The 24718-nt window shown below is 37.0% G+C and overlaps 1 protein-coding gene across 1 annotated transcript; it reads left to right on the top strand.

The window, feature by feature from the left end:
* Nucleotides 1-9880: 9880 nt before the first annotated feature.
* Nucleotides 9881-21795, top strand: LOC121409422 (neuropilin and tolloid-like protein 1). The gene is made up of 8 exons (XM_041601359.1): nucleotides 9881-9955; nucleotides 12113-12274; nucleotides 13325-13573; nucleotides 14192-14248; nucleotides 14873-15006; nucleotides 16131-16359; nucleotides 16788-16904; nucleotides 21069-21795. Exons 2-8 carry the CDS (start codon nucleotides 12208-12210, stop codon nucleotides 21623-21625), a joined length of 1410 nt encoding a protein of 469 aa, XP_041457293.1. The 5' UTR covers nucleotides 9881-9955; nucleotides 12113-12207; the 3' UTR covers nucleotides 21626-21795.
* The last annotated feature ends 2923 nt before the right edge of the window (nucleotides 21796-24718 follow it).

The following is a 24718-nucleotide window of genomic DNA, read 5'->3' as shown; positions in this document are numbered from 1 at the left end:
AAGAGTCGCAGGGAAAATGAAAGCTCATGCTGACAAAAATGCAAAAGAGCGAAGTTTCAAGCCTGGAGACAAAGTGTTAGTGTTGTTGCCTTTGCAAGGTGAGCCCTTGAAAGCTAGGTTTAGTGGTCCCTACATAGTCAAAAAGAAATTGAATGATGTCAACTATGTGATCAGTACCCCTGATCGAAGAAAGTCTCAAAGAGTTTGTCATGTAAACATGTTAAAAGAATACTTTGAGCGAGAGGCTAGTCAGCCAATAGGTACAACACAGGTTAAAGAAGAAGAAAAAACATGTAGATGTACATGAAGAAGAATGTTATGGAAAGACAGATAATGAATTGTCTTATACAGATGTATCTAAGAATGAACCATGTGGTGTAAAGTTGTCTAACTCAGAGATGTTAGGAAACATGGATGAGGCATTAAAACACCTGCCTGAAGATCAAAGAAATGATATATCTGGCCTGTTAAGAGAATATGAGAATGTATGTAAAGACAAACCAGGTCGTACACCTTTAACTGTACATGATGTAGACGTAGGTGATGTAAGACCTATCAAACAGAATCCTTATAGGCTCAATCCAAGCAAGTTGGAAATGGTGAATAAGGAAATACAGTTTATGTTAGATAATGACATAATTGAACCGAGTCAGAGTAGTTGGAGTTCCCCCATTGTAATGGTTCCAAAGCCAGACGGCTCTCAGAGATTTTGCATTGATTACCGAAAGGTAAATGCAGTAACTAAGACTGACTCGTATCCAATTCCTAGGTTAGAAGATTGTATTGATAGGGTTGGAAATTCTGCCTATATCACAAAAATAGACTTGCTTAAAGGATATTGGCAAGTGCCACTGACTGACCGAGCCAAAGAGATATCAGCCTTTGTCACACCTGAAGGGCTTATTTCAATGCAAAGTCATGCCTTTTGGAATGAAAAATGCACCAGCAACCTTCCAAAGGTTGACAAATCAAGTGATTGCCGGACTTGACAATTGTGTCGTATACATTGACGACATCCTAGTATACAGTGATACTTGGAATGATCATCTGAATCATTTGCGAGCACTGTTTGACAGGCTGGACAAAGCCAATCTAGTAGTGAATCTGATGAAAAGTGAATTTGCCAAGGCAAAGGTCACATATCTTGGTCATGTGGTTGGTCAAGGGCAAGTGCTACCAAGAGAAGCCAAGATACAAGCTATCTTAGACTTCCCAATTCCCACAACTAAGAAAGAATTGCTCAGATTCTTAGGTATGAGTGGCTTCTACAGGAAATTTGTTCCAAATTTCAGTACTGTGGTTAGTCCTCTGACAAACCTGCTGAAGGCAAAAGTGAAGTATGTTTGGTCTGACGAATGTCAAAGATCATTTGAGAAATTAAAGGCCATTTTGGTGAATGAGCCTATTTTGGCAGCTCCAAACTTCACAAAGCCATTCAAAGTAGCAATTGATGCATGTGATGTTGGAGTAGGAGCAGTATTGCTCCAAGAAGATGAAAAAGGCATCGAAAAACCAGTGTGCTACTTCTCCAAGAAACTCAATCAGTTTCAAAAGAAGTATTCAACTATTGAAAAAGAGGCCCTGAGTCTCGTACTAGCCCTTCAGCAGTTTGAGGTGTATCTAACCAATGGAGAGATTACAGTCTATACAGACCACAATCCTCTTGTGTTTTTGGAGAAATTCAAAACAAAGAATCAAAGACTGTACAGATGGAGCCTAATGCTCCAACCATTCCCTTTGAAAATTGTACACATAAAGGGAAAGAATAATGTAATTGCTGATGCTCTATCAAGAGTATAAAAAGTGAAATTATTCATGATTTTGACCAAGTGTGTCATTTGAAGAAAACATCTTTGATGTTCATTTATTTTAACATGTTCGTTAAGTACTATATCTTTGTACACGATAACTGTAAATGATTTATCAAGATGACTTTGAACAGTTAAAAGAAAAAGTAATCATAAAGAAACCTTTACTACGGTAAAGCTTTCTTTTCCCCGGTGGGGGAGGTGTTACATATATGAATAATTGTAAAAGAATTTTAAAAGGCAATTACATTTATCTATTAGTTATTTCCCTTCAAGGATAGCCAAGAATTGTAAAGAACATTCCAGGATGTCTTTTTATTATGCAGGCCTTGCCTATTTAAAGGCCAAGGAGTTTTATTGTTGAATAAGGAAAAGCCAAACAATAGAATTGTATTGGTAGTGGAAATGAATAGGCTTAGGTATTTGTTTACACTGTTGATTTCAATGAGGTCATTCAAGAGTGTTCTGGATTTTGACTGCTCCTGAAAGGAGAAAGTTCTTTTGGAAGACAATTCTAGAAGCTTGTAGATTAGTCGAAATTTGAGAATGATCTAGAACACTTGTAATTAGTATAAAAGCTGCAGATTTTTCAAGATGATCATCACACCATCACATCATATGAGAGCAGGAGATCACATCACATCATATGAGATCACTTCACCAGATCAGATCAGAGCAGTTTATGCATCAATGAACTGTTTGCAGTTATTTTGAGAAATTATCAGTTCTCATCGAGATCATCAACATCATCAACCTGTTCAATGAACACGCTTCAACCCATGGATTGCTGAAATTGACTGTTAATCATCATCAACATCGTCTTCACGGACATTTCAACTCGTTGCAGTGACTCTTATTATTCATCGGACTTCAACCTCAGTTTCATCATCGCCATCATTGTGAATTTTCGCCAGTCAACTGGGATTTTTATCATTTGGATTATTACTTGGATATAGCATCATCACTTCGGGATTTTACATCGGACACTTCAAGAAATTTATGTAAGATCATTATTTGTTTTATTTATGTATAATTATTTCCTGTAATAAAAAAAAGGAAATTTAAATAAATTTTTTTTATTGTTATTTGTTGCAGTATCGTAACAACTAAATGATTTCTGTCCATGACCGTGATGACTGGAAAATTGGAACCGTTGTGCTTTGCATTTATATTCAATTAATTGAATTAATCTTCCAAATTACATTCGTCAATTCACGCATCCATGCAAGTGAAGTTTGTTTCTAAAAAGATTAAGTTCATTATTACGCCTTGGCGCTTATAGGATGATAGTAGGCCGATGTTCGATGTAATAAACCCCATCAATGGATTATCGCATGCGAGGTTGTTGAAGGGGGTTGAAAAACCATCAATTATCGTTCCAAGATTATAATGAGGTGCGCTTACATCGATCCAATTAACGGGCTCAACAACCCTTTCCAAGGGAATAACCATTGTGACGTCACTCAGAGCCTCCCATGATTATGAGAGGCACTCCGCGCTACTTTAACATCTAACGTAGATTTCAGGAGCATGTTCCACGGGGCGCCTTGCGAGTGATTTTCACGAACAAATTTGCTCTCGGCCAATAAGGATATAAGGATTTCCGAAGCTTATAACGATTGTTGTTGAAGAAACTGATGAGTTTACTTCATGAAACGCTGTACACCTTGGTAATCTTATTTACTTGTAGCTGTCAGGGTTGAAGTGTCCGACAAATAACGTTTGCACTTTGATATCATTCTGGGCTGTATCGTCCTGGGGAAAAAATTGAATTCTCCAGATTTGTTGAAAATTTCTTCATAATGATAAAATAAGGGAAATCATTATTTAAAGGTAAAAGTAATTTTATGTTATTGCTGAAGTGATTAAAATATACAAGTCTAAGAATCATCTGGGACAGAAATAAATAGATTAGTAACCCTGGATTTGGTCGTGATGGGACGTTAACTGCGATGTAAAGGGGACGCTTCAAAATTTGTTGCTATCCAATTTTGGTAAGACACGTCACTGCTGACTGTATACAAAGGTATAAGGTATGCATTGGACGGTATATCAATTTCACATGATGAAGATATATTTGTATTTTTTTCAGAAAAATCACCACAAACAAACATCTCATGAGTTCGAGTTACCGATGTATACTGATCATTTCGATATGTCAATTTTGATCACCGTCATGTCATAATATTGTACATCCATTTCTGTTGTGGATCTTGCATTTATTACGGCATATCCAAGGAAGGAATAGAAAGAATAGCAGAGTGGAATGGATGTTATAAGCTTGTTTCTTTTGCGTTCTTTTTTTCCCTGACGACCATGTGGTCTAGATTTACAGGCGACCTTGGAGTAAAATGCGGTTCTTTGGCGGCGAGCGAATCGTATTACATGCGTGATGGACTGCCAGGAGAAAGAGAATGCGTTATGGGCCATTGGGGTCACAATAGTGTTGTCATGAGAATGTAGTAACAATAATTTCAAGCCGGAAACACAAAGAGGGAGAAGAAGAGAAGACAGAACTGCGAAGATGTGTATAGTATTCTCAGGGGGAGTAGTATAGAGTCTAGAGAGAGAAAGGAAAGCACAGATTTGCGAATATTAATTACAGAAAACTAGTGTAAGGTGGGGTACAAAGAGAGGGAGAGAGAGAGAGAGAGGGGGGGGGGGGAGTGGAGAGGGGGAGGAAAGCGTGAGAGAGATAAATGGCAGGAAAGAGAGGACACAGGGGGGGGGGGGGCTGAGAGGGATAATTCCGATTAAGCGTAACAACAAAATTGATTCAGCCCGGTGAGAAAGGGACTAAAGGATACAACGATTATTAAAAAAAAAAATCAAGGGAGGATGGAGAGAGTATAGGGAAAGATAGGGAAATATAGATTGGGATTTAGAGAGGAAGAGAGGGGTAAATGTGAGGGAAAGTGGATAAAGAAGAAGAGAGAGACAGAGATCATCAAACAGACAGACAAACTGGGACAGACAGGAGATAAACATTGTCGTCGAAACAGACTAAATCTGTGAAAATAACAAAGAGCAAGAGAAGAGGACACTTGAAAATACCAAAGTGCATATAGTGAGCAAAATCCGTTGAAAGAAAATATCACCATGAATCTCCATTTCATTATCCCTCTTGAATTACTCTTTAAATCGTATTAATAGTGTACAGAGTTTAAGCCAGAGCATCGCCCTAGTTTGATGTCACTGTAATTTTTATTTGAGCGTGTTGAAATAATGAACTGAAACCAGGGGTGGATTCGGGATTTTCTAAAAGGGGCACATTTCCCAGAAGAAAATTTGACAAGCCCCCCAAAAAAAGGGCTTGCGCCCAACATTTTAGGTCATTCCGTCTTTAAAAAAATGACAAAAAGGGGTTTTCACCCAAAATTTAGGTAATTTCGTCCACACAAAAATATTGACAAGCAAAAAAAAAGTCCACATTTTAAAAAGGGGAGCACGATTATGTTAAACGGCATTTTATATATATATTTTTATTGCGTCTCTCAAAGTGTGGGGGGGGGGGCGACTCTGCCTATCCCCCTCCCCCTAGATCCGCCAGTGTAGATCTGAATGTCATAACTTCAGCGTAATTGTATGCCATACATACATTCCAATATCATATCATAACTTTGATCGACATGATGAATTATTATTCTACACTAGATTTTGATTTTACAAATATGTACGAGTGTAAATTACCAATAATTTTGCTTGTCTTCTCAACTATTGCATGTGATCAAATAGAGAAACGATGGCTTTGTCAATAATTAAAGGTAAGAATTGAGTGTGGAGATTTCTGCCCCCCCCCCTCCCCCTCTCTCTCTTTCTCTCTCTCTTCCTATTTTTTCAATACGAAGATCTTTCCTAGAACTGTTTGGTGAGTTTTCAAGGTACCTCTCCTCCGAGGTCAATCGCTTTACTTCTTGCTCTCTTTGTACCACTTATATTTTGTTAGGCATAACTACTGTACTTGATTTTACTTACCTATTTACATTAATCATCTGGTAGAAAACTAGAAGAATGAGTGCAAATATCTTTATACATGTTGTGGCCATTTGTTTTGGGGTTGACGATACCATCCCAACTAGATCATGTAGATAGAGTAGAATCGAGCACCTAATTAGATTAGACTGTAATTTATTCGACCATTAAAACAATGTAGATTTGGCTGGTTACTGATGTTTGGAAATGGAATATGGTTCGTTTAATGTCACTTTTCACATGATGTCTGTACGGTGCGTATCAATAAAAAGTTTACACTTTGAAAAAGCCCTGGAAATTAAGATATGTACAATACGTGGGTTATTTTTTCACATATAATCTTGGGTTTGGGTCTCATCTATCTAATGAAATTAAAAGTTTTGATAAAATGTTACATTTGAGCATTGAGCACTGTCCATTTTTTTAAAGCTCGCATAAATCTGTTTGCGCAGAAATGCTCCTTTCCACGCTGTGTAAAGGGGAAGGGCGAAATCAAACTTACCCTGCGAAAAAATTCTCATCCATTTCCCTTGTATTTTTAGTCAATTGAAATTAAACGGATACATTCAAGCATTTTGTAACAATTTTGCCATTCAGATTTAAATTTCAACACTTAGTAAGCACAACCTTTACCTTTTTTGTGCCAGCTGGATCTGAGGACATAACTGAATCTGAACAAAAGTTTATATAAGACATCTCCAGCATTTTTGTATCATTCAAAGTTGGTTTAAATTTCATTTCATTTAATACTTGTTTCTCCACACTTTTACCAAGCTTGACAATGATTAACAAAATAAAAATGCCTTAGCCATTTCATCTAAATCACAGCTCAGTGTAGAACAAATATCGTCACGATGGCCTCGGTGTGCGGGGAAGTGGGGGTGGGGTGCAATGCACTCTTCGAAGTGTTTTAGGCAAGGAAACAACTTAAAAAAGGTATAAGATGTAATCAAATCAATTTTACTAGCTAATTTCCATGTGTTCTTCATGATTAAGGTCTACTTTTATTCGCATAACCATTTCAAAGTTCCGCGCAAATCATTTTCACTAACTTTTCAAAAGTAAGTGGTGCTCACTCAAGCGGAAATAATTTTCGACAGTTATATCGTCATTTGATTAAATGGATCTGTTACAATGTTAAAATGAGAAAAAATCTTTAGGATATTACAAATTTATAATTTTACAGGATTTTTTTTCTAAGTGTAAGCTTTTTTTTATACGCACTGTATAATATAATATCATTAATGATGATAACTAGGACGATTAGTTCTTGATGAGCTTAGATATACGTCTTAAAGTAGTTAGATGTTACTTTTGTTTATTTGTAATAAATTAACATGGTGGTTTTAATTAACATAAGTATACCGATAATTGGGTTTCGCTCCTCAATAGCATGTCTTGTGTGTTCCTAAGGCTAATCATTGGATTATAATAAAATATGGTTAAATATATATACACGCACAGTACATAAGACAAGTGACATGTATTCTTCATTATGGTATAACTGAGGAACTTTTTCAAGTTTTACCTTTGTATTAATCTAATAATATGGTCAGTTCACGAAGTGTAGTCAAGAAGTTTTTTTAACGATTCTTGTGCAGGCCCTTACCTAGAATTATAGATATCAATTTTACTCACTATTATCATCTGTTTATTATCACTCCTTTCCAAAACGTGAGCAAACTTGATATTTTGTAAAGAGTTTTGTCGCTTTATTGCTTTGAAGCTGACTGACTACATATTTATTACTTTTTTTGGATGAAAAAACACGCAGGTTAAAAGTCATCAAGAATCGGAAAAGTGATTTTACTGAATCGAGGGTTGACGAATTATAATTGAAAGACTACTTGTTTGTCGGAAGGAAATATCTTTGCATTCTGTTGATAGAAAGCATTAAATAATAACTCGGACATGCCAGGAGCTAAGAAAGAAAGGAGATTAAATGGCAATATTGATATCACCTTCATCCAAAATTTACGATTTCGTGTTGAAAGTGCTAGAATATTCATCAAAGTAAAATAACGATAAAGTTACCTTAAAACCGTATCATAATTAGAATTGTTTTTATGTAGATATTTCTTTTATATTCTTATTGAACTACTACACTGTAAAAAGTGGTGTTAAAACTGACACCAATTGGTGTTAATAGAGGACCACACCCTGAGGTGTTAAAATTACACCCTAAAGATTGAACATAACACCAAAGAGTGTAAATGTAACAACCAAAGGTGTTGTAATAACACCTATAGGTGTAAAACTAACACCACCAATTTAACACCATTGTAAAACAACTGGTGTGGTCCTCTATGTACACCGGTTAACACCACAGTTCTTGCTGTGTACCATTGAGCAGCTTTTAATTGACATTGAAATATTTTATTGATTGAAATCGTTAATAGAATTTGAACGCACCTACGTTGAAAGAGCGAACCAACATGCAAATTTTCGACATGGATATTTCACTGTAATGATTTGATAAGATGTGTATAGGTAACTATGGATTTAGGTCGGCCATTGCTCTGTTCGGCCGGTCAGTTTTAGGGAGGAACGATAATGTATGTGTATTGACAGAACGCGGGAAACGAAAAGCCCGCTAACGAATTTCAGCCATACATCTGTGTAAATAGTATGGCAACCACCACAAACTTCCTAGATGGAAACCTCGTGACCTTTAAAGGAAAAATCTCGTCTTACAATGAGAATTTAATTCATTTTATTAAAATTTGAGAACAACCATTTCAATTCAGTCTTATTTGGAGTTGTTTTAAGTACAACTGCCCCATATGGCAATTTTACTAAATATTCTAAAATCTTTTTATTTTCAAAAACACATTCAATGCAATTTCTTCACAGATATAATTATCTTCTTAATACTATAGAAAGCAGTTGTTCTATCAAATTGATGATTTCAAGAAATTCGGTACTGAAATTAAACAATGGTGAATTCGAATTCATATATTACATAATTATAAATTGAGGAAAAATGTTGCGAAATCTGGTTTGGGGAATTTGTCATCGACAGAATGATTAATACTGTCCATTAAATTACGAAACACTCCTCTGAGCGTATGTATTCTTCATGTTGTTAATGTTATTGACATAATATGTCACTTGTTAAAACGATATTGCGCTTCTGAGATTAATAGAATTGATATTATTCTCATGTTTGTCGTATATATTCTGTCGATAATTGTCATCATTATTTTGTAAAAAAATATCAATGCGAGATAGGGATGATCTTCCTAAAAGCTCCTTTCAATGTTTAACTTATTTTAGACGGAGTTTGTTTTTTTTACGGCGTGGTGTGAAATCAATATAAGAGCGGTTCGACAGATTGGATGTATAACGTTTCCCAACGCACTTTACACGATCTATACGCTCGTCATTTGCTTGACTAAATTCTGTTTAAATTGTATTAAGATTTCCCCCAGGTTGCGGCTGTGTTTATCTGAAGGGGAAAACTGATGCATACATCTACTTTATAACGTGCCCCCTGCATTGCCGTGAGCACGCAGCCGGGGAGAAAATGGGGGGCACTTTGCATATACCATATAAAGCTCCGTCAGGTCGAGCAAATGGCGGAATAGTTTTTGTCTTATGACCGTGAAGGTATTAGAATGTCTGGTAATGTGTTCTTGGGCTTAAGGGAATGGGCGAATGGCCTATTAGGTTTCGATGTTTTGAGACCGCCGATAGTAATACCATTGAACGGAAATATTCACTTAAAATAGTTGTTATATAGTGGAAAATAATGCAAACCAAACAACCATACGCTAATAACGGGTGCCACAGCCAATATATACAGTCGGTCATTTATGACCAGAAAATATTTGCCCACATTGTATGATATTTTCAATAAAATACTTCTTCATTCATATCGAGAACCATCAGATCATCAAGATCTCCTGTGAAGTAACCGAAATAAGAAATATAAAACATCACAAGACAAAAGGAAAATTCCCTTGTTTCCGCTCCCCCAAGCTCCCGCTCCCCCCTAAAGCTTCTTTGTCGACTCAAAGTAAGACTTAAAGAATGATGGTGATAACGAAATTATGAGAATGTTGAAGTTAATTGACTAATATTGTTTCATCTTTTCTCTTCTTACCCTTATCCTCCTCCCTTTACAGTTCTTCTGGTATTCGTGACTGTTACAAGCTACGGACAGGAAGGAGCAGGTATGTTATAAATACGAATAGAATCCGATAATCCATTTCCACTTTCTTCTAATCTTTCCCTCTGCCGCCCATATCTTTGTCGTCTCCCCTTTTTATCTTACACACAGAAACACACACTCCCTCACACACGCAACCATACACCATCATTCTCTTATGTAGTCGTCCTCACACGCACACCCCACACACAGGGACACACTCAAACACACCTTCACTCATGCCCACTGAGGCACACACGCATGAATCGATCACTTTAACACAATATCACCACACACACACAAACAAACACACACAACATACATATACCCACCCTCATAATTGCCCTACAAATTTTGTAGCTCGTAAAAAAAAACAATCTCAAAAACCCCTATATTCTTCCCTTTGCAAGTCGCAAGTGATAAACAAAGTGAAAGTGTACCACAAATATTACATAACATGAAATGAATAAACTTGGATCATTGGAAAATTATAATTATTACAAGGATGAAAAGGAAGGGATACATCGCTCAAGGAAGCCTACAAATAATGTATACTGAAGAAAGGAGCAAACTCCGTCATTTAAAAGAAAAGTTATGAGAAAAATTGTTATTATTAATGCCCTCAGCATGGATTTCTGCAGGGCCGGAAAGGAGTTTTTTCTGTCCATGATAGGATGAATATTATAAAATGTAAAATTGTCATTAAAAGCTGAATCATCATTTTCATTAGATATGTCGGTCTGTAGACCATTTTACGAAGGTGCTCAAGCGGGTGTTTCATAAACCCGTTCGTAGAGTTACGTACTACATTACGAACGACTGGAACCTGCTCTTACGTGCTAGGCCAGTAACAAAGGGATATGTTTTGTACCATAATAAAGGATCACCAGTCGTTCTTAAGGTTATTTGTAACACACGAACAGCATTATGAAACACAGTCAACTGAAACGAAGAATTGTCAGATGTAACAATTTTAGTTTCAAAAGATGAATGTTGATGAAACGCTCCCCTTGTGTAAAGACGGGCTTAGTGAAATAAAAAAAATTAATATAGTTTTGTTTGAAAACACATAACGAAAAAAAACTCTGCTCACCATTTATCTCTAGAGTGGCATGAAATGAATACCAAGACCGTGAAAACACAGCTTCATTTACAAAATTAAAAATATCGCATTTGATATGAAAAAATCATTGTCTTATTCAGTATTCATATTGATACAAATTTCACAAATATTATTCAATAAAGACAAATAACGTTTCACGTTTCAGTCACCATAAATATGTCTTTCTTTGCTTTCAGATACATATTTATGGCTATTCAGCTAGGCTCTATCAATTTACGCTTTAAGCATGTTAAGATATGATTGATATCTAATGTAATCAGTATTCGTTAGCAAAAAGTATTGCTGGTAGAGTAGTGCCATTCCACAGCTTTAGCAAATAAAAGCAAGATTGAGTGTATTGTTGTTTATATTTATTGAATAATTATTTCCCATATTTTATCATTAAAAAGTATGTCGCATAAGTGAAATCTGGTTGATATATAACCTGGGCCCGTCTTACAAAGAGTTGTTCAATAGCTCAGATCAACCAAAACTATGGAAAGCCAGCATTTTCATCATCTAAAATGCACAAATATGAAAAATATTTTCTAGATATTTATGCATAGATATAATATATATTCATACACTCACTGTTTTCTTGAAGTGTAGTTTGGCACTTGAATTCTCAATTTAATACCTTTATATTGCAATAATTGTTTTAAAAATAGCAGAATAGATACCTATCTTATCAGAAACATTTCAGTTTCTTCTACACAAATAACATTTATCATCTATCATTACTAGTAGTTATCTGGAAGGGTATATCTTAAGCGTAGCCACTTATAACACACAGTCAATGAGAGATGTTTCTAGGCGCTTCATACTATTGCCCTGGTATTAGCACGGCTGCCCTGATCCGGCTTTCGAGCGTTCAAGGAATTTACTTTACCTGGGTGGAGAGTGGGACATAGATAAACGCTAACACCTAACCAAAGGACTCGAGTGTTGCGGTCGGATTTAAACCCAGGACATTGTGATTCAAAGTGTAGGGACTTACCTTCTTAGCCACAACACCTCTACATAAATTAATACGGATTTGAAGTTAATTAATTTTCACTTTCCTTTTTCACGTATTTTCAGCTGATGATGGACCTAGATTTCGATTCCCATCACCGCATCGTTACGACCTTGCTACATGGTGTGAAGAGAAGTACTTTCCATACGAAAAGGACGGGATGTTTGCAAGCCCAAACTATCCACTAGACTATAACAGCGATGAAGAATGCGTCTACAGATTTGAAGGTATTCATTTCACCTTTAAAAGTTGTAACTCACTCTTTATTCAGTGTGAGCTCGTTTTTTTTTTCATTTTCATAGTATTTTTTATACGACGGAGTACCTCAGGTGACATGTTTTTTTTCCACGATAAATATATTATTGAAGTCATAAGTCGAGGCAGTGAGTTAGGAAGAAAAAAACATGTCATGTCGCCTGAGGCGCTCTGTGGAATAAAAATAAATATTTACATGAAAATGAAAAATTAAGCCGTTACATTGAATAAAGAGTGAGTTCGAGGGAACGAGTTAGTAACTCGTGGTAACTAGTTAGAAAAAAATCAATGTCATGTAACTTTATTTTATTCTTTTATGTATTTATTAAAAGTCAATGCATAACATATGATTAAGGATTATATAAGGATTGTAACAATGATAAAAATGCGGAATAAACGACATTAATAGACGACAGTATATTTAAAATGAATAAACCTATGAAGCAAGAACCTCGAGAATGAATGACTTCAAAATCTTCATGTCATGTAACTATAGGGAGTCTATATTATACAACTAGCATGGGTACGGTAGACAATCAACCATTTTTTTTATCCATGAGACACGTTTTTATTGGTAGAATAAGAAGAAGACTTTCATCTCAACTGGTTATGTTTCGTTTTTCAATAATGTAAGATAAACGTCAAAATAATAGTAAATTATAATAAAATCATTGATTTTACCCAAACCTATCAAATCTATCACGTGACTCCAACTCCACCCATCGGCATGTATGTTATCAAAACGTTGTGGCTGACATTTGATAAAGGTATATCTCAACCCCGATCATGAATATATAATACAGTTATAATCTCATTTACGCTGTTCACACTTAAAGTCACATGAATAACATAAGATGAGCATATGAGCAAAGTAGGTAAGTAGTTGAGTGGCGATTTTATTTTTGACGATCAAATTCATTTTATAAAATCCAACCAAGTAACTTAAAAGTATGTATAGCACTCTAAATCTTGATGATAATATCTTGACATTGTTCAAACCCATTACGATCCTCTTTGACTAGCTGCCGAAAACGAGGTGATTGAGCTGGTCTTCTCGTCAACTTTCAACGTAGAGGGCTCAGCCGGGTGCGAGTACGACTACATCGAGATCCACGATGGTCGCTATGGTTACTCCCCACTCATCACTCGTGATTGTGGTAATGTTGCTCCTCCTCGGATAGTGTCCTCCGGAAATCATCTTCTTATGTTCTTCATCACCGATAGTTTACTGGTAGAGCAGGGATTCGCTGGGATATTCAGGTACCTACCAGGTAAGCTTAGTATGGTTAAGTTCTTAAAGCCACTGGAATCTGCGAACATTTAGGATTAAGATGCTCTGCTTAATTCATTTACTTTAAAGACATATAGATTACTAATAAACCTCGAAAGGAATATGGAAGTGAATAGATTGAAACTGTATATATGATCAGCGAAACTCTTTGCATGTTGCTCACGTTCTACGCCATACGTTGGATAAAGTTAACAATTCATCCCTTTTAAGATAAATGTTTAACAACACCGTTATCGGGTCTAATAATTTATACGGAGAACTTTTTTAAAGACAAGTGCACACATAGTTTACAAAATTTCATGTAGCATTTCCATTTCTTTGAATGAGGATGAAAGGATGGTGCCGTTGCCGAGTGGTGTAAGGCGCCTGAACTGACTAGATACTTGAAAGTCCGGGGTTTGATCCCCAGACATGGCACCTCTGCCTGACCGTGAGCATGGCTTTTAATCGACAAAGCGCCTTTATCCCAAAATGGAGAACTTGATAAGCTATGGTCTATGGTTCGCTATGGTTTGAATGATATTGTGTTGATTATATCTTATACTTGGTTTATTCTTGAATTACTAAAACAACGAGATCTTTGTGACATTTTTTTCAGCTCCAACCAAACCCCAAGCAACAAGTGTTTCGACAAAAAGGACATACGGACCTGAAGGTAAGCTTGATCTGGAATGATTAAACTTATTTACTAATTTACTGGCGGAAAATATAACTTTCTGTAGTAGAACCAAGAGATTGAAGTTGGGAGGCCATGTGCTGTTATGTCGTATCCAACCAAACGATAGGGTTCGAATCGTATCACAAGAATGATATGCATTCTGTAGAGTTAAAGTCACGGTCAGAAAAATGAAGAAGTTGAGAGGATGAAAGGGTTTTAACGATCTAGATTTTACTTGAAGTATTGATGTTTGCATTGTGGGACAGTGGAACTAGCGCTTCTTGGACGATTGGAAATGGTTCTTATTCTGGATTTAAAAGGAGCGATGTAGATGAGATTAGGAGAGAGATTCCATCATCAAGTGGGGGATTTTTTCTTCCCATAATCAAGCTAGCCAAGGAACTTATAAATTTATTCAGCCGTGGATCTATTCCAAGACCGAGTGAGGCCTTTCGGATAGTGACGTTAAACGATCGGTTCGCGGACATAAATAATTACACCTGGCTGATACACGTTTGCAAAAGCCTGGGGCCCGTTTTATGAAGATGGTAGCAATATGGTAACTTTGCCATTATTGTTAGTTTGAAATTAATGAACTTTGACATTTTTCTTTTCTGGTAGAATGTTTCTTTTCGATGGACGGTTACGATGGTGAGATCTCAGCACAGGACGTGTTCAGGATACTAGATGAAGATAAGAGATGGCCAACCAAAATAGACTGTACGTGGGAGGTTACTGTCCCTCCAAACAACAAGGTATGTACTTGATTCAGGAATATAACGACTAAACATATAAGCAGAGTTGTGAACAATAATAATAATATTCCGCATTTATATAGCGCTTAATACATCGGAACGACGTCTCTAAGCGCTTTACAGACATATTATTACCCCGGTCATCGGATCCTTGCATGCCCGCATACAATGTATGCACCTTCTCCACTCCCTGGGGAGCATTCCAACAAGAGTTCCAAGACTCAATTGCTAGGCATACTACATATAGGCTTTCACATCCTACCGGGTACCCATTTAACACCTGGGTGGAGAGTGGCAAAGTGTGGACTAACGCCTTGCCAAAGGACGCTAGGCCATGGTGGGATTCGAACACACGACCCTCTGATTACAAGGCGAGAGTCAGAACCGCTACACCACGACGCTTCCACAATGGCGGAAGCTTGATATAAATCGAAAAAAAGGAAAGAAAACTGAGAATATTGTGGGAAGTTACTGACCGTCCCAAGAACGAAGAATCCACCAGGGTTCCAGGATTCCGTAAAAGAGGTTCGCGATTAATCGTATGCTCACTTTTTACGATTGATTGTACATTGTAGTCAATGCAATCAATCGTTAAAAAAAGTTCTACGATGAGTGCTAAGCTTTGTGTTACGAGACCCAGATCAGTCATGACGATTAAGAACAGCACTTGGAGCAGGGAAGTTGACAAGTGGCAAGGGTTTGAAATGGATCGCACACATTATACGAAATAGAAGTGGGACCACAAACCATATTGTAAAAGTAAACAGACTACGCACAATATGTTACTATTCTAACGACACATATATTTACCATCTTAAGGCGCAGTAATTCATATCTCTCTCCCCCTCTCTATCTATCTATCTATCTATTTATCTATATATCTACCTATCTATATATCTATCTTTCTATCTATCTATATATCTATATGTGTAAAAAATTAAATTGAATATAATTTCAAGTTTGAAGGAAATATTCATCAATGTCATTTATGAATTATACTTTGCCTAACTTTATAAATGAGTGAGAACTCCTGAAGGCAAAATCATTTGATCAGGTACTACTACTAGAGACTTGTATTTCTTTCTTGGAAAATTAACATATTTTACCACATTTCTCGTCTCTAGATAATGATAGAGTTTGCGGAGTTCTCGCTTCACTACGTCAACGAATGCTACATGAATCAAATCATGATCTATGATAAGTATGCTTGGGATTTAAAGCGAATGAAAACGTTTTGCAGTACCTCGGCTCCATCTATCATGACAACCAGTAACAGGGCTTATATCCGTTTCCAGGCCAATACTGGCAGCGTAAAGAACTTCTGGAAGGTCATCTATACAGCTTACCGAGATTGTAAGCAATGCAGATTCCTATGATTCTTTGTGATTAGATACGAATAAAATCAAAGTTTTCTTCTTTTAAAAAATCATTTGATATCACCATAAAATCATTTTCATAATTGTAACGATTTTGAATATAAAATATGACAGACTGATTTTTTCAATATGCAGAAGGTATTAGGATTGATTCAAATCCGAGCTGAAAGATATGTTATTTCAGTTTTTCAACTATACCGTTATAAAAAACAAGTATGTAATCATTTGGGAGATTACAGAGGAGAATAAAGCTTGGTCAATGATACAAATCATTTTGAGTGTTCTTGATGAGACAGTGATTATATTATTAGGAATACTTCATGGCGATCTCTGTCTCCGCCTAAAGAGAAATTTAGATTATTTCCTCTGAACCATTTATAATATGTTAAATTCTCTGTTTTACAGACGAGTGTAATGAGACAGCATCGTTCACATGTGGTGAATATATGTGCATCAATCGAGAGCTTGTTTGTAATGGAAGACAGAACTGCTATAACATGGCATACGATGAAGCCGATTGTGGTAAGATACAAAGTCCAAAGAAATTGAAGATTCCTACAATTCCCTTTCCTTCATGTTTCGCTAGTATCATCGATCTGTCTGCCCTATCTTGCGTTCCTATTTTATTGTCGCTGACAATTCATTTTATCATTCTATCTCTTCACACTACTCTACCCCTATATTTCACCCACTATGTCTCAGTTTGTCTCATTATTCTATCTTTCATCTCCAGAACTTTTATCACCATTTACCCCATTACCCCTATGTTTTAAGCATGTTCATCGATTGTATGTATTGTATCAAGCCCCGATACATTTTTTGTTTTATTCCCCGCTCATTCACTACGAAAATTTCTCTTTGCCCTTATTTCCATGAGCGTAGTGTCTCGTAGCACAATGGCTTGTTACCTCCGTGTATTTGTTCTGTGAGAACTCTGTCTCGTCACCCTTATGCTGTATAGCACTCTATCTCGTCACCCGTATGTTCTATGAGCATTCTATTTCGTCACCCTTATGTCCTATGATCACTCTATCTCGTCACCCTTATGTTCTATGAGCACTCTATCTCGTCACCCTTATGTTCTATGAGCACTCTACCTCGTCACCCTTATGTTCTATGATCATTCTATCTCGTCACCCGTATGTTCTATGAGCACTCTATCTCGTCACCCTTATGTTCTATGAGCACTCTATCTCGTCACCCTCATGTTCTATGATCATTCTATCTCGTCACCCTTATGTTCTATGATCATTCTACCTCGTCACCCTTATGTTCTATGATCATTCTACCTCGTCACCCTTATGTTCTATGAGCACTCTACCTCGTCACCCTTATGTTCTATGATCATTCTACCTCGTCACCCTTATGTTCTATGAGCACTCTACCTCGTCACCCTTATGTTCTATGATCATTCTACCTCGTCACCCTTATGTTCTATGAGCACTCTATCTCGTCACCCTTATGTTCTATGAGCACTCTACCTCGTCACCCTTATGTTCTATGATCATTCTACCTCGTCACCCTTATGTTCTATGAGCATTCTACCTCGTCACCCTTATGTTCTATGAGCATTCTTCCTTGTCCCCCTTATATTTCATAAGTACTCTGTCTCGTCACCCTTATGTTCTATGATCATTCTACCTCGTCACCCTTATGTTCTATGAGCACTCTACCTCGTCACCCTTATGTTCTATGATCATTCTACCTCGTCACCCTTATGTTCTATGAGCATTCTACCTCGTCACCCTTATGTTCTATGATCATTCTACCTCGTCACCCTTATGTTCTATGAGCACTCTATCTCGTCACCCTTATGTTCTATGAGCAATCTGCCTCGTCACCCTTATGTTCTATGAGCATTCTTCCTTGTCCCCCTTATATTTCATAAGTACTCTGTCTCGTCACCCTTATGTTCTATGATCATTCTATCTCATCACCCTTATGTTCTATGAGCAATCTGCCTCGTCACCCTTATGTTCTATGAGCATTCTTCCTTGTCCCCCTTATATTTCATAAGTACTCTGTCTCGTCACCCTTATGTTCTATGATCATTCTATCTCGTCACCCTTATGTTCTATGAGCACTCTACCTCGTCACCCTTATGTTCTATGATCATTCTACCTCGTCACCCTTATGTTCTATGAGCACTCTACCTCGTCACCCTTATGTTCTATGATCATTCTACCTCGTCACCCTTATGTTCTATGAGCACTCTACCTCGTCACCCTTATGTTCTATGAGCACTCTACCTCGTCACCCTTATGTTCTATGATCATTCTACCTCGTCACCCTTATGTTCTATGAGCATTCTACCTCGTCACCCTTATGTTCTATGAGCATTCTTCCTTGTCCCCCTTATATTTCATAAGTACTCTGTCTCGTCACCCTTATGTTCTATGATCATTCTATCTCATCACCCTTATGTTCTATGAGCAATCTGCCTCGTCACCCTTATGTTCTATGAGCATTCCATCTTGTCACCCTTATGCTCTGCGAGCACTCTATCCCGTCACTCTTAAGTTCTATGAGCACTCTATCTCGTTACCCGCATGTTCTATGAGCATTCAATCTCATTATCCTTATGTTCATTTATCCTTATGTCGTATAACATTATCCTTATGTTCTTTTAGTTGTGTAACTCGTTACCCCTATTTTCATTGAGCTTTCTGTCTCGTCACCCTTATGTTCTAAGATCATTCTATCTCGTCACCCTTATGTTCTATGAGCATTCTATCTCGTCACCCTCATGTTCTATGAGCACTCTATCTCGTCACCCTCATGTTCTATGAGCACTCTATCTCGTCACCCTTATGTTCTATGAGCACTCTATCTCATCACCATTTTGTTCTTTGAGCATTCTACCTCGCCAACCTTATTTTCTATGAGCACTTTATCTCGTCACCTTTTTTTCCATGAGCACTCTATCTCGTCACTCTTATATCTGATGAGCACACTGTCTTGTAACCCATATATTTCGTAAGCAATTCTATCTCGTCATCCTTATTTTCTATTAGCACTCAATCTCGTCACCCTTATGTTCTGTGAGCACTCTACCTCGTCACCCTTATGTTCTATGATCATTCTACCTCGTCACCCTTATGTTCTATGAGCAATCTGCCTCATCACCCTTATGTTCTATGAGCATTCTTCCTTGTCCCCCTTATATTTCATAAGTACTCTGTCTCGTCACCCTTATGTTCTATGATCATTCTATCTCATCACCCTTATGTTCTATGAGCAATCTGCCTCGTCACCCTTATGTTCTATGAGCATTCTATCTCGTCACCTTATGCTCTGCGAGCACTCTATCCCGTCACTCTTAAGTTCTATGAGCACTCTATCTCGTTACCCGCATGTTCTATGAGCATTCAATCTCATTATCCTTATGTTCATTTATCCTTATGTCGTATAACATTATCCTTATGTTCTTTTAGTTGTGTAACTCGTTACCCCTATTTTCATTGAGCTTTCTATCTCGTCACCCTTATGTTCTATGATCATTCTATCTCGTCACCCTTATGTTCTATGAGCATTCTATCTCGTCACCCTCATGTTCTATGAGCACTCTATCTCGTCACCCTCATGTTCTATGAGCACTCTATCTCGTCACCCTTATGTTCTATGAGCACTCTATCTCGTCACCATTTTGTTCTATGAGCAATCTACCTCGCCAACCTTATTTTCTATGAGCACTCTATCTCGTCACCCTTATTTTCCATGAGCACTCTATCTCGTCACTCTTATATCTGATGAGCACACTGTCTTGTAACCCATATATTTCGTAAGCAATTCTATCTCGTCATCCTTATTTTCTATTAGCACTCAATCTCGTCACCATTATATTTTATGAGCACTCTATCTCGACACCCTTATATTTCATGAAGACTCTACATCACCACCCTTATGCTCCGGGAGCATTCTATCTCGCCACCCCCTTTGTTCCATGATCATTGTACCATTTTTCCACAACTGTGTCTTTTTTATCAGCAAGTCTTTGTCACTTCTTCATTTTACCATACTAAGATTTCGGCTATCCTATATTTCATACCTGCATCATTTCGTCATCTCTATTTTTATCAACACTTCGTCATCCCTCTACCACGTTTACCCAATTTATCCAAATTGTTCTGCACCCGATCCAGGTAAGGTAAATGGGTAACTGGTAGGAATTAATTTAATTAAATGCGTGTGCGCTGTAAGTAATAACGGCTGCCAATCTAAAGCAGGGGTAATAACATCAAAGCCGTATGGAAGCACATCGAGACATTGTAATCATAATGTGATATGCGCTATACAAGAGCTTTTTATTATTATCAATATTATTTTTATCTCGATATTTCAATTTCTTGTCAATCATAGTTGTATATGTCTCATAATAATTTATCTCGTCACCCCTTTGTTTCAGAAACATAATTTATGTTCCTTGAACATAATGTGTTTCTTTGGAATATACACTATAATCTTTCGAAAGGATGGATTGATCACAGTCCAACTCTTCTCGATATATCGGAGACCACACTTGTACATCATGAGGACAATTGTATAGTATACCAAATCGTCGACTTTCTCATATATGGAACCCCTACTGGATCAATTCTGTCGAAAGATTGCATGATTTAATCACAAAAGGTTTATTATATATCACCACATTGTAAGTAACATATTTATACCCTTTTCTCATATTAGAACCGGAGCACCCTACTTCGCTGCTAAATGGTAAAATCGACGCCGTGCTGGGATGCATGATGGCCATCATTTTTCTCGTCACCTTTATAACCATATGCCTAACGTGCCGTCATTCATGGTTACGAACTCGTGAACGAGCCAAGGCAATGTCGACGCGACGGAAAGCTGAAAAACAAGCCGTACAATATATGATGGACAACGAGGCTAACGCGGACGCACAAGAACTAAGCCCGATGGGGGAGCGCGAAACTACAAACTACACAGTATGGAACAAAAATAGTTTCACAGACGAAAATTATGTTTCGTGTAATAATACATCGTCTTCGACCAGTCGCCATCTTGGGGCGGGGAGAGCTTCGCTGACCTCACAAGTGAGCGATTACGTGGAACATATGATGGATAGGATTGGGAGTGTGCATGGACAAAGTAGTGGAGGGAGCAGCGAAGGAAAACTCACCCGAGCCAATACCAATAATGTTTGGACAAGACAATCATTTAGCGATCACCCCAGGACGGTTCACAAATATCCTACGAAGGATATACAAGTACATGTTTAAGAATGTCTCAATCACCTGTGATAGTGTAAGCTTCATGTGTGTATAAACCAAGATTGCCAAATCAAACAAAGACAAAGACAGAGAAAGAATCTTGGTTATAATTGCAATTTTGATAAAATGCAGCGAACTTCCACAGTAATCATCTCTTACCAAATATTCCTTCTATTTATCACTACTTCGTGTTGTCGTGTAAAGATCATATCCTATCTTCCAGATCGTAAGTTGTTCGTGATGTCAACGGTGATATATCCTAATGCCAAACATTTGAAGCATAAAATGGACATGTTGATATATCAAGGATAATATTGTCTCTGAGCTTGAACAATTATTCAAGACCATATGGAGTTTTCGTCGATAATAGAAAAAAAACTGCTGTTGTGTGGATGCTCGATATAAGACTCGCAGGATTCATGGAAATTGATTTGCGAATATTGACAGATTTTCAAAATCTTTACATAAATTGTTGTCACTTAGCAAATATCAAGGATAATCTGATTACTACGTTGATGGCACACACTAAACGCTTCGTTTGATAAAAAAAAATACAAGAGGCTTGTCCTCATCAGCCTGTGTTTCCAAATATTCATATGTTTCTTATCTGTGGAAACCAGATGAGAACTTGCTAGAGATAATATGTGATAAAGGTGCAATCATTTCGATGTGTGGGCTATTACCTCGAGTTCACCTGAAAGTTAGAAACCTTTATCTGTGGACCATTTACATAAGAAACGAAGGTTAGGCTGTGAAGCCATTTCTTTGCAGGTACACCAGAGGGCCCTGTTGCATAAAAGTTACTATTACGGTAACTTTGCCATCCAATGGTAACTTCCATGAAATCTGTGATTTTGATTGGCTCTTAAAGCGTTGTTACCATGTTGGTTAACATTTGATGGTAAAGATACCATAATAGTAACTTTTATGCAACGGGGCCAATAGGACGTGTTGGCACTGCAACAAAATGTTTTGATAACAGACTTCCACGAACAACGTCGTCCTGTTTTACCTCTTCATGATTTGAGCTGCATTTCTACTTTTCACCATTGAACTACACTCATATTCCCGACATCATATTTTGGAGTGTATTACGAAATACCCCATCGACAAATTTTGGATGACAAATTTGTTATTAGCCAACCATATGCGATGGTTTCATTAGCTTTTAACAATTGTCATTGGAAACCATCAGCACACTGCTACATGGAAGGTTCCTCAGGTTCCTCAGAGCCCCATTACAGAACAGTTAGAAGAAGATTTCAAATTGACAGTAATAGATCTATATTCTTTTCATTTATGACTTTTTGTCCGTTTCTTACGCTTTACGATGCTGTATTCTGACTATACTTAAGATGTTGCAAGGAGAAAACTCTCCGAAGATCTTGCTAACATACAATTAATAATTATTTTGTTTTCTGAACCGACATCTAGTATTCATACTATCAAATCATCCAATCCTTTATCAATTTCTTCTCAAATAGTTTGCCTACGTCATGCGGAGGTATGAATAATCACTTGTTTAACACAACAATTTTTTTTAAGGCAAAAGATACACTGGTTTATGTTTTATACATGTAGTTTTAACCTTAATTGAACTTGACGACATGATGTCCCCCCCAAAAAAAAAAAATGCTTTACGCGATTTTTCCAGGGCCCGTTGCATAAGGGTTACTATTATGGTATTTTTGCGATCCAATGGTAACTACCATAGTAACAATGTTTAAGAGCCAATCAAAGTCAAGGATTTCATGGAAGTTAACATTGGATGGCAAAAATACCATAATAGTAACTTTTATGCAACTGGGCCAAGAACGCACAAACCTAGCGCTGCAAAATTTTATGGCTCTGCTTTAAATTCTCGCTTAACTCTTTGAGACCAAATTTTTGACGTATGGGTATAGCATCGCGACGCCACGTGACGTTTTTATATACGAGACAAAGTTATGCCGAAAATGGTTTATTCTTGAAGTGATGTTTGGTGTTTGATATGCAAATATTATTTTTTCAAGAATAAATTAGCATACTTCATTCATAATATGTAAAAAAATAATTATTTGAGGAATTTTTATAATACTTGCTTGTGGTTTGTGTTGTAATGAATATGTGTGCCGAAATTGGGCGCGATCGCGCGAACGGCGGCCGAGATCAGAATGGGGCATCTTGTTCCCAGTATTCAATGCATCTAAAAAAGATCAGTCTTTTTATGGTTCAGGAATTTTATAGAAAAGAGTTTATGAATACTTAACTCCAAGTATTAAAGTTCATTTATTGTTGGAATATCAGGCTAATGGTTTACCTAATTCAATCTCTTAATGAAAGACATAATTCTAAGACACATGACAAGACATGATAAAACACTAAATCTGTAATAAACATCAACCTATCTACCTCCCTCTAAAGTCCTGTTGCAGATATTGAATGAATACGGAATATGACAAGATTTGTTTTGCAAATCATGTGCACCTGCAGGGGTGCAACTGCTCTCAATGAACAGATGAAACTTTATGTATTGTTAAGAATGTATTGAGCTATATATTGCATTAAGAAAACACCTATTTGCTTTCTTCATTTAGCAGAAAACGATGCGCCATTGACGGTTTATATAAACCCAGCAGGTACAAAATTACACTTCGAAATGGACCTATATTATTGTTTGTTTTGGTGCAAATTAACGAGTTTAATTCGTAGTTTTCTGTTGTTAGCCTTTTTTTCTAATATTATTTGTGTCATGAAAGCTACAGCGCGAATTACGCTTATGTTTCATAATTGACAAAGACACCGCACCCCCTCCCTATCCTCAGATTCATCTCTACAAGACTCTCTCAAGTAGATGGGACAATAAGGCAAACACTCCATCATAAATGTATTCGCTTCTATATTCTTAAAGTATAATATTCATAATATATTCATAATATTCATCATCGTGTACTTTGTTTATCATTGTGCTTCCTCCGTTGAAAAAAAAATAAATTTAAGATATTTTACTATTTCTGATTGACTACGGTCATATTAATGTTTTGAACCAAACAAAAATAATGCTGATTTTCATAAGTATGATGTTGAATATGATGGACGTATAATTGCGAAATATGTTACCAA

Source organism: Lytechinus variegatus, chromosome 2 (genome assembly GCF_018143015.1).
Source record: "Lytechinus variegatus isolate NC3 chromosome 2, Lvar_3.0, whole genome shotgun sequence".
NCBI classification, from domain to species: Eukaryota; Metazoa; Echinodermata; class Echinoidea; order Temnopleuroida; family Toxopneustidae; genus Lytechinus; species Lytechinus variegatus.
Note: the sequence above shows the minus strand (reverse complement) of the source record. Positions and strands in the feature narration are given on the sequence as shown.

Bases quoted from the DNA above. Each gene is read 5' to 3' on its own strand.
- LOC121409422 (XM_041601359.1), top strand. From the start codon at position 12,208: ATGTTTGCAAGCCCAAACTATCCACTAGACTATAACAGCGATGAAGAA. The intron at 12,275-13,324 runs GTATTCATTTCA...CTCTTTGACTAG, and splicing joins ATGCGTCTACAGATTTGAAG to CTGCCGAAAACGAGGTGATT. The intron at 16,905-21,068 runs GTAAGATACAAA...TTCTCATATTAG, and splicing joins ATACGATGAAGCCGATTGTG to AACCGGAGCACCCTACTTCG.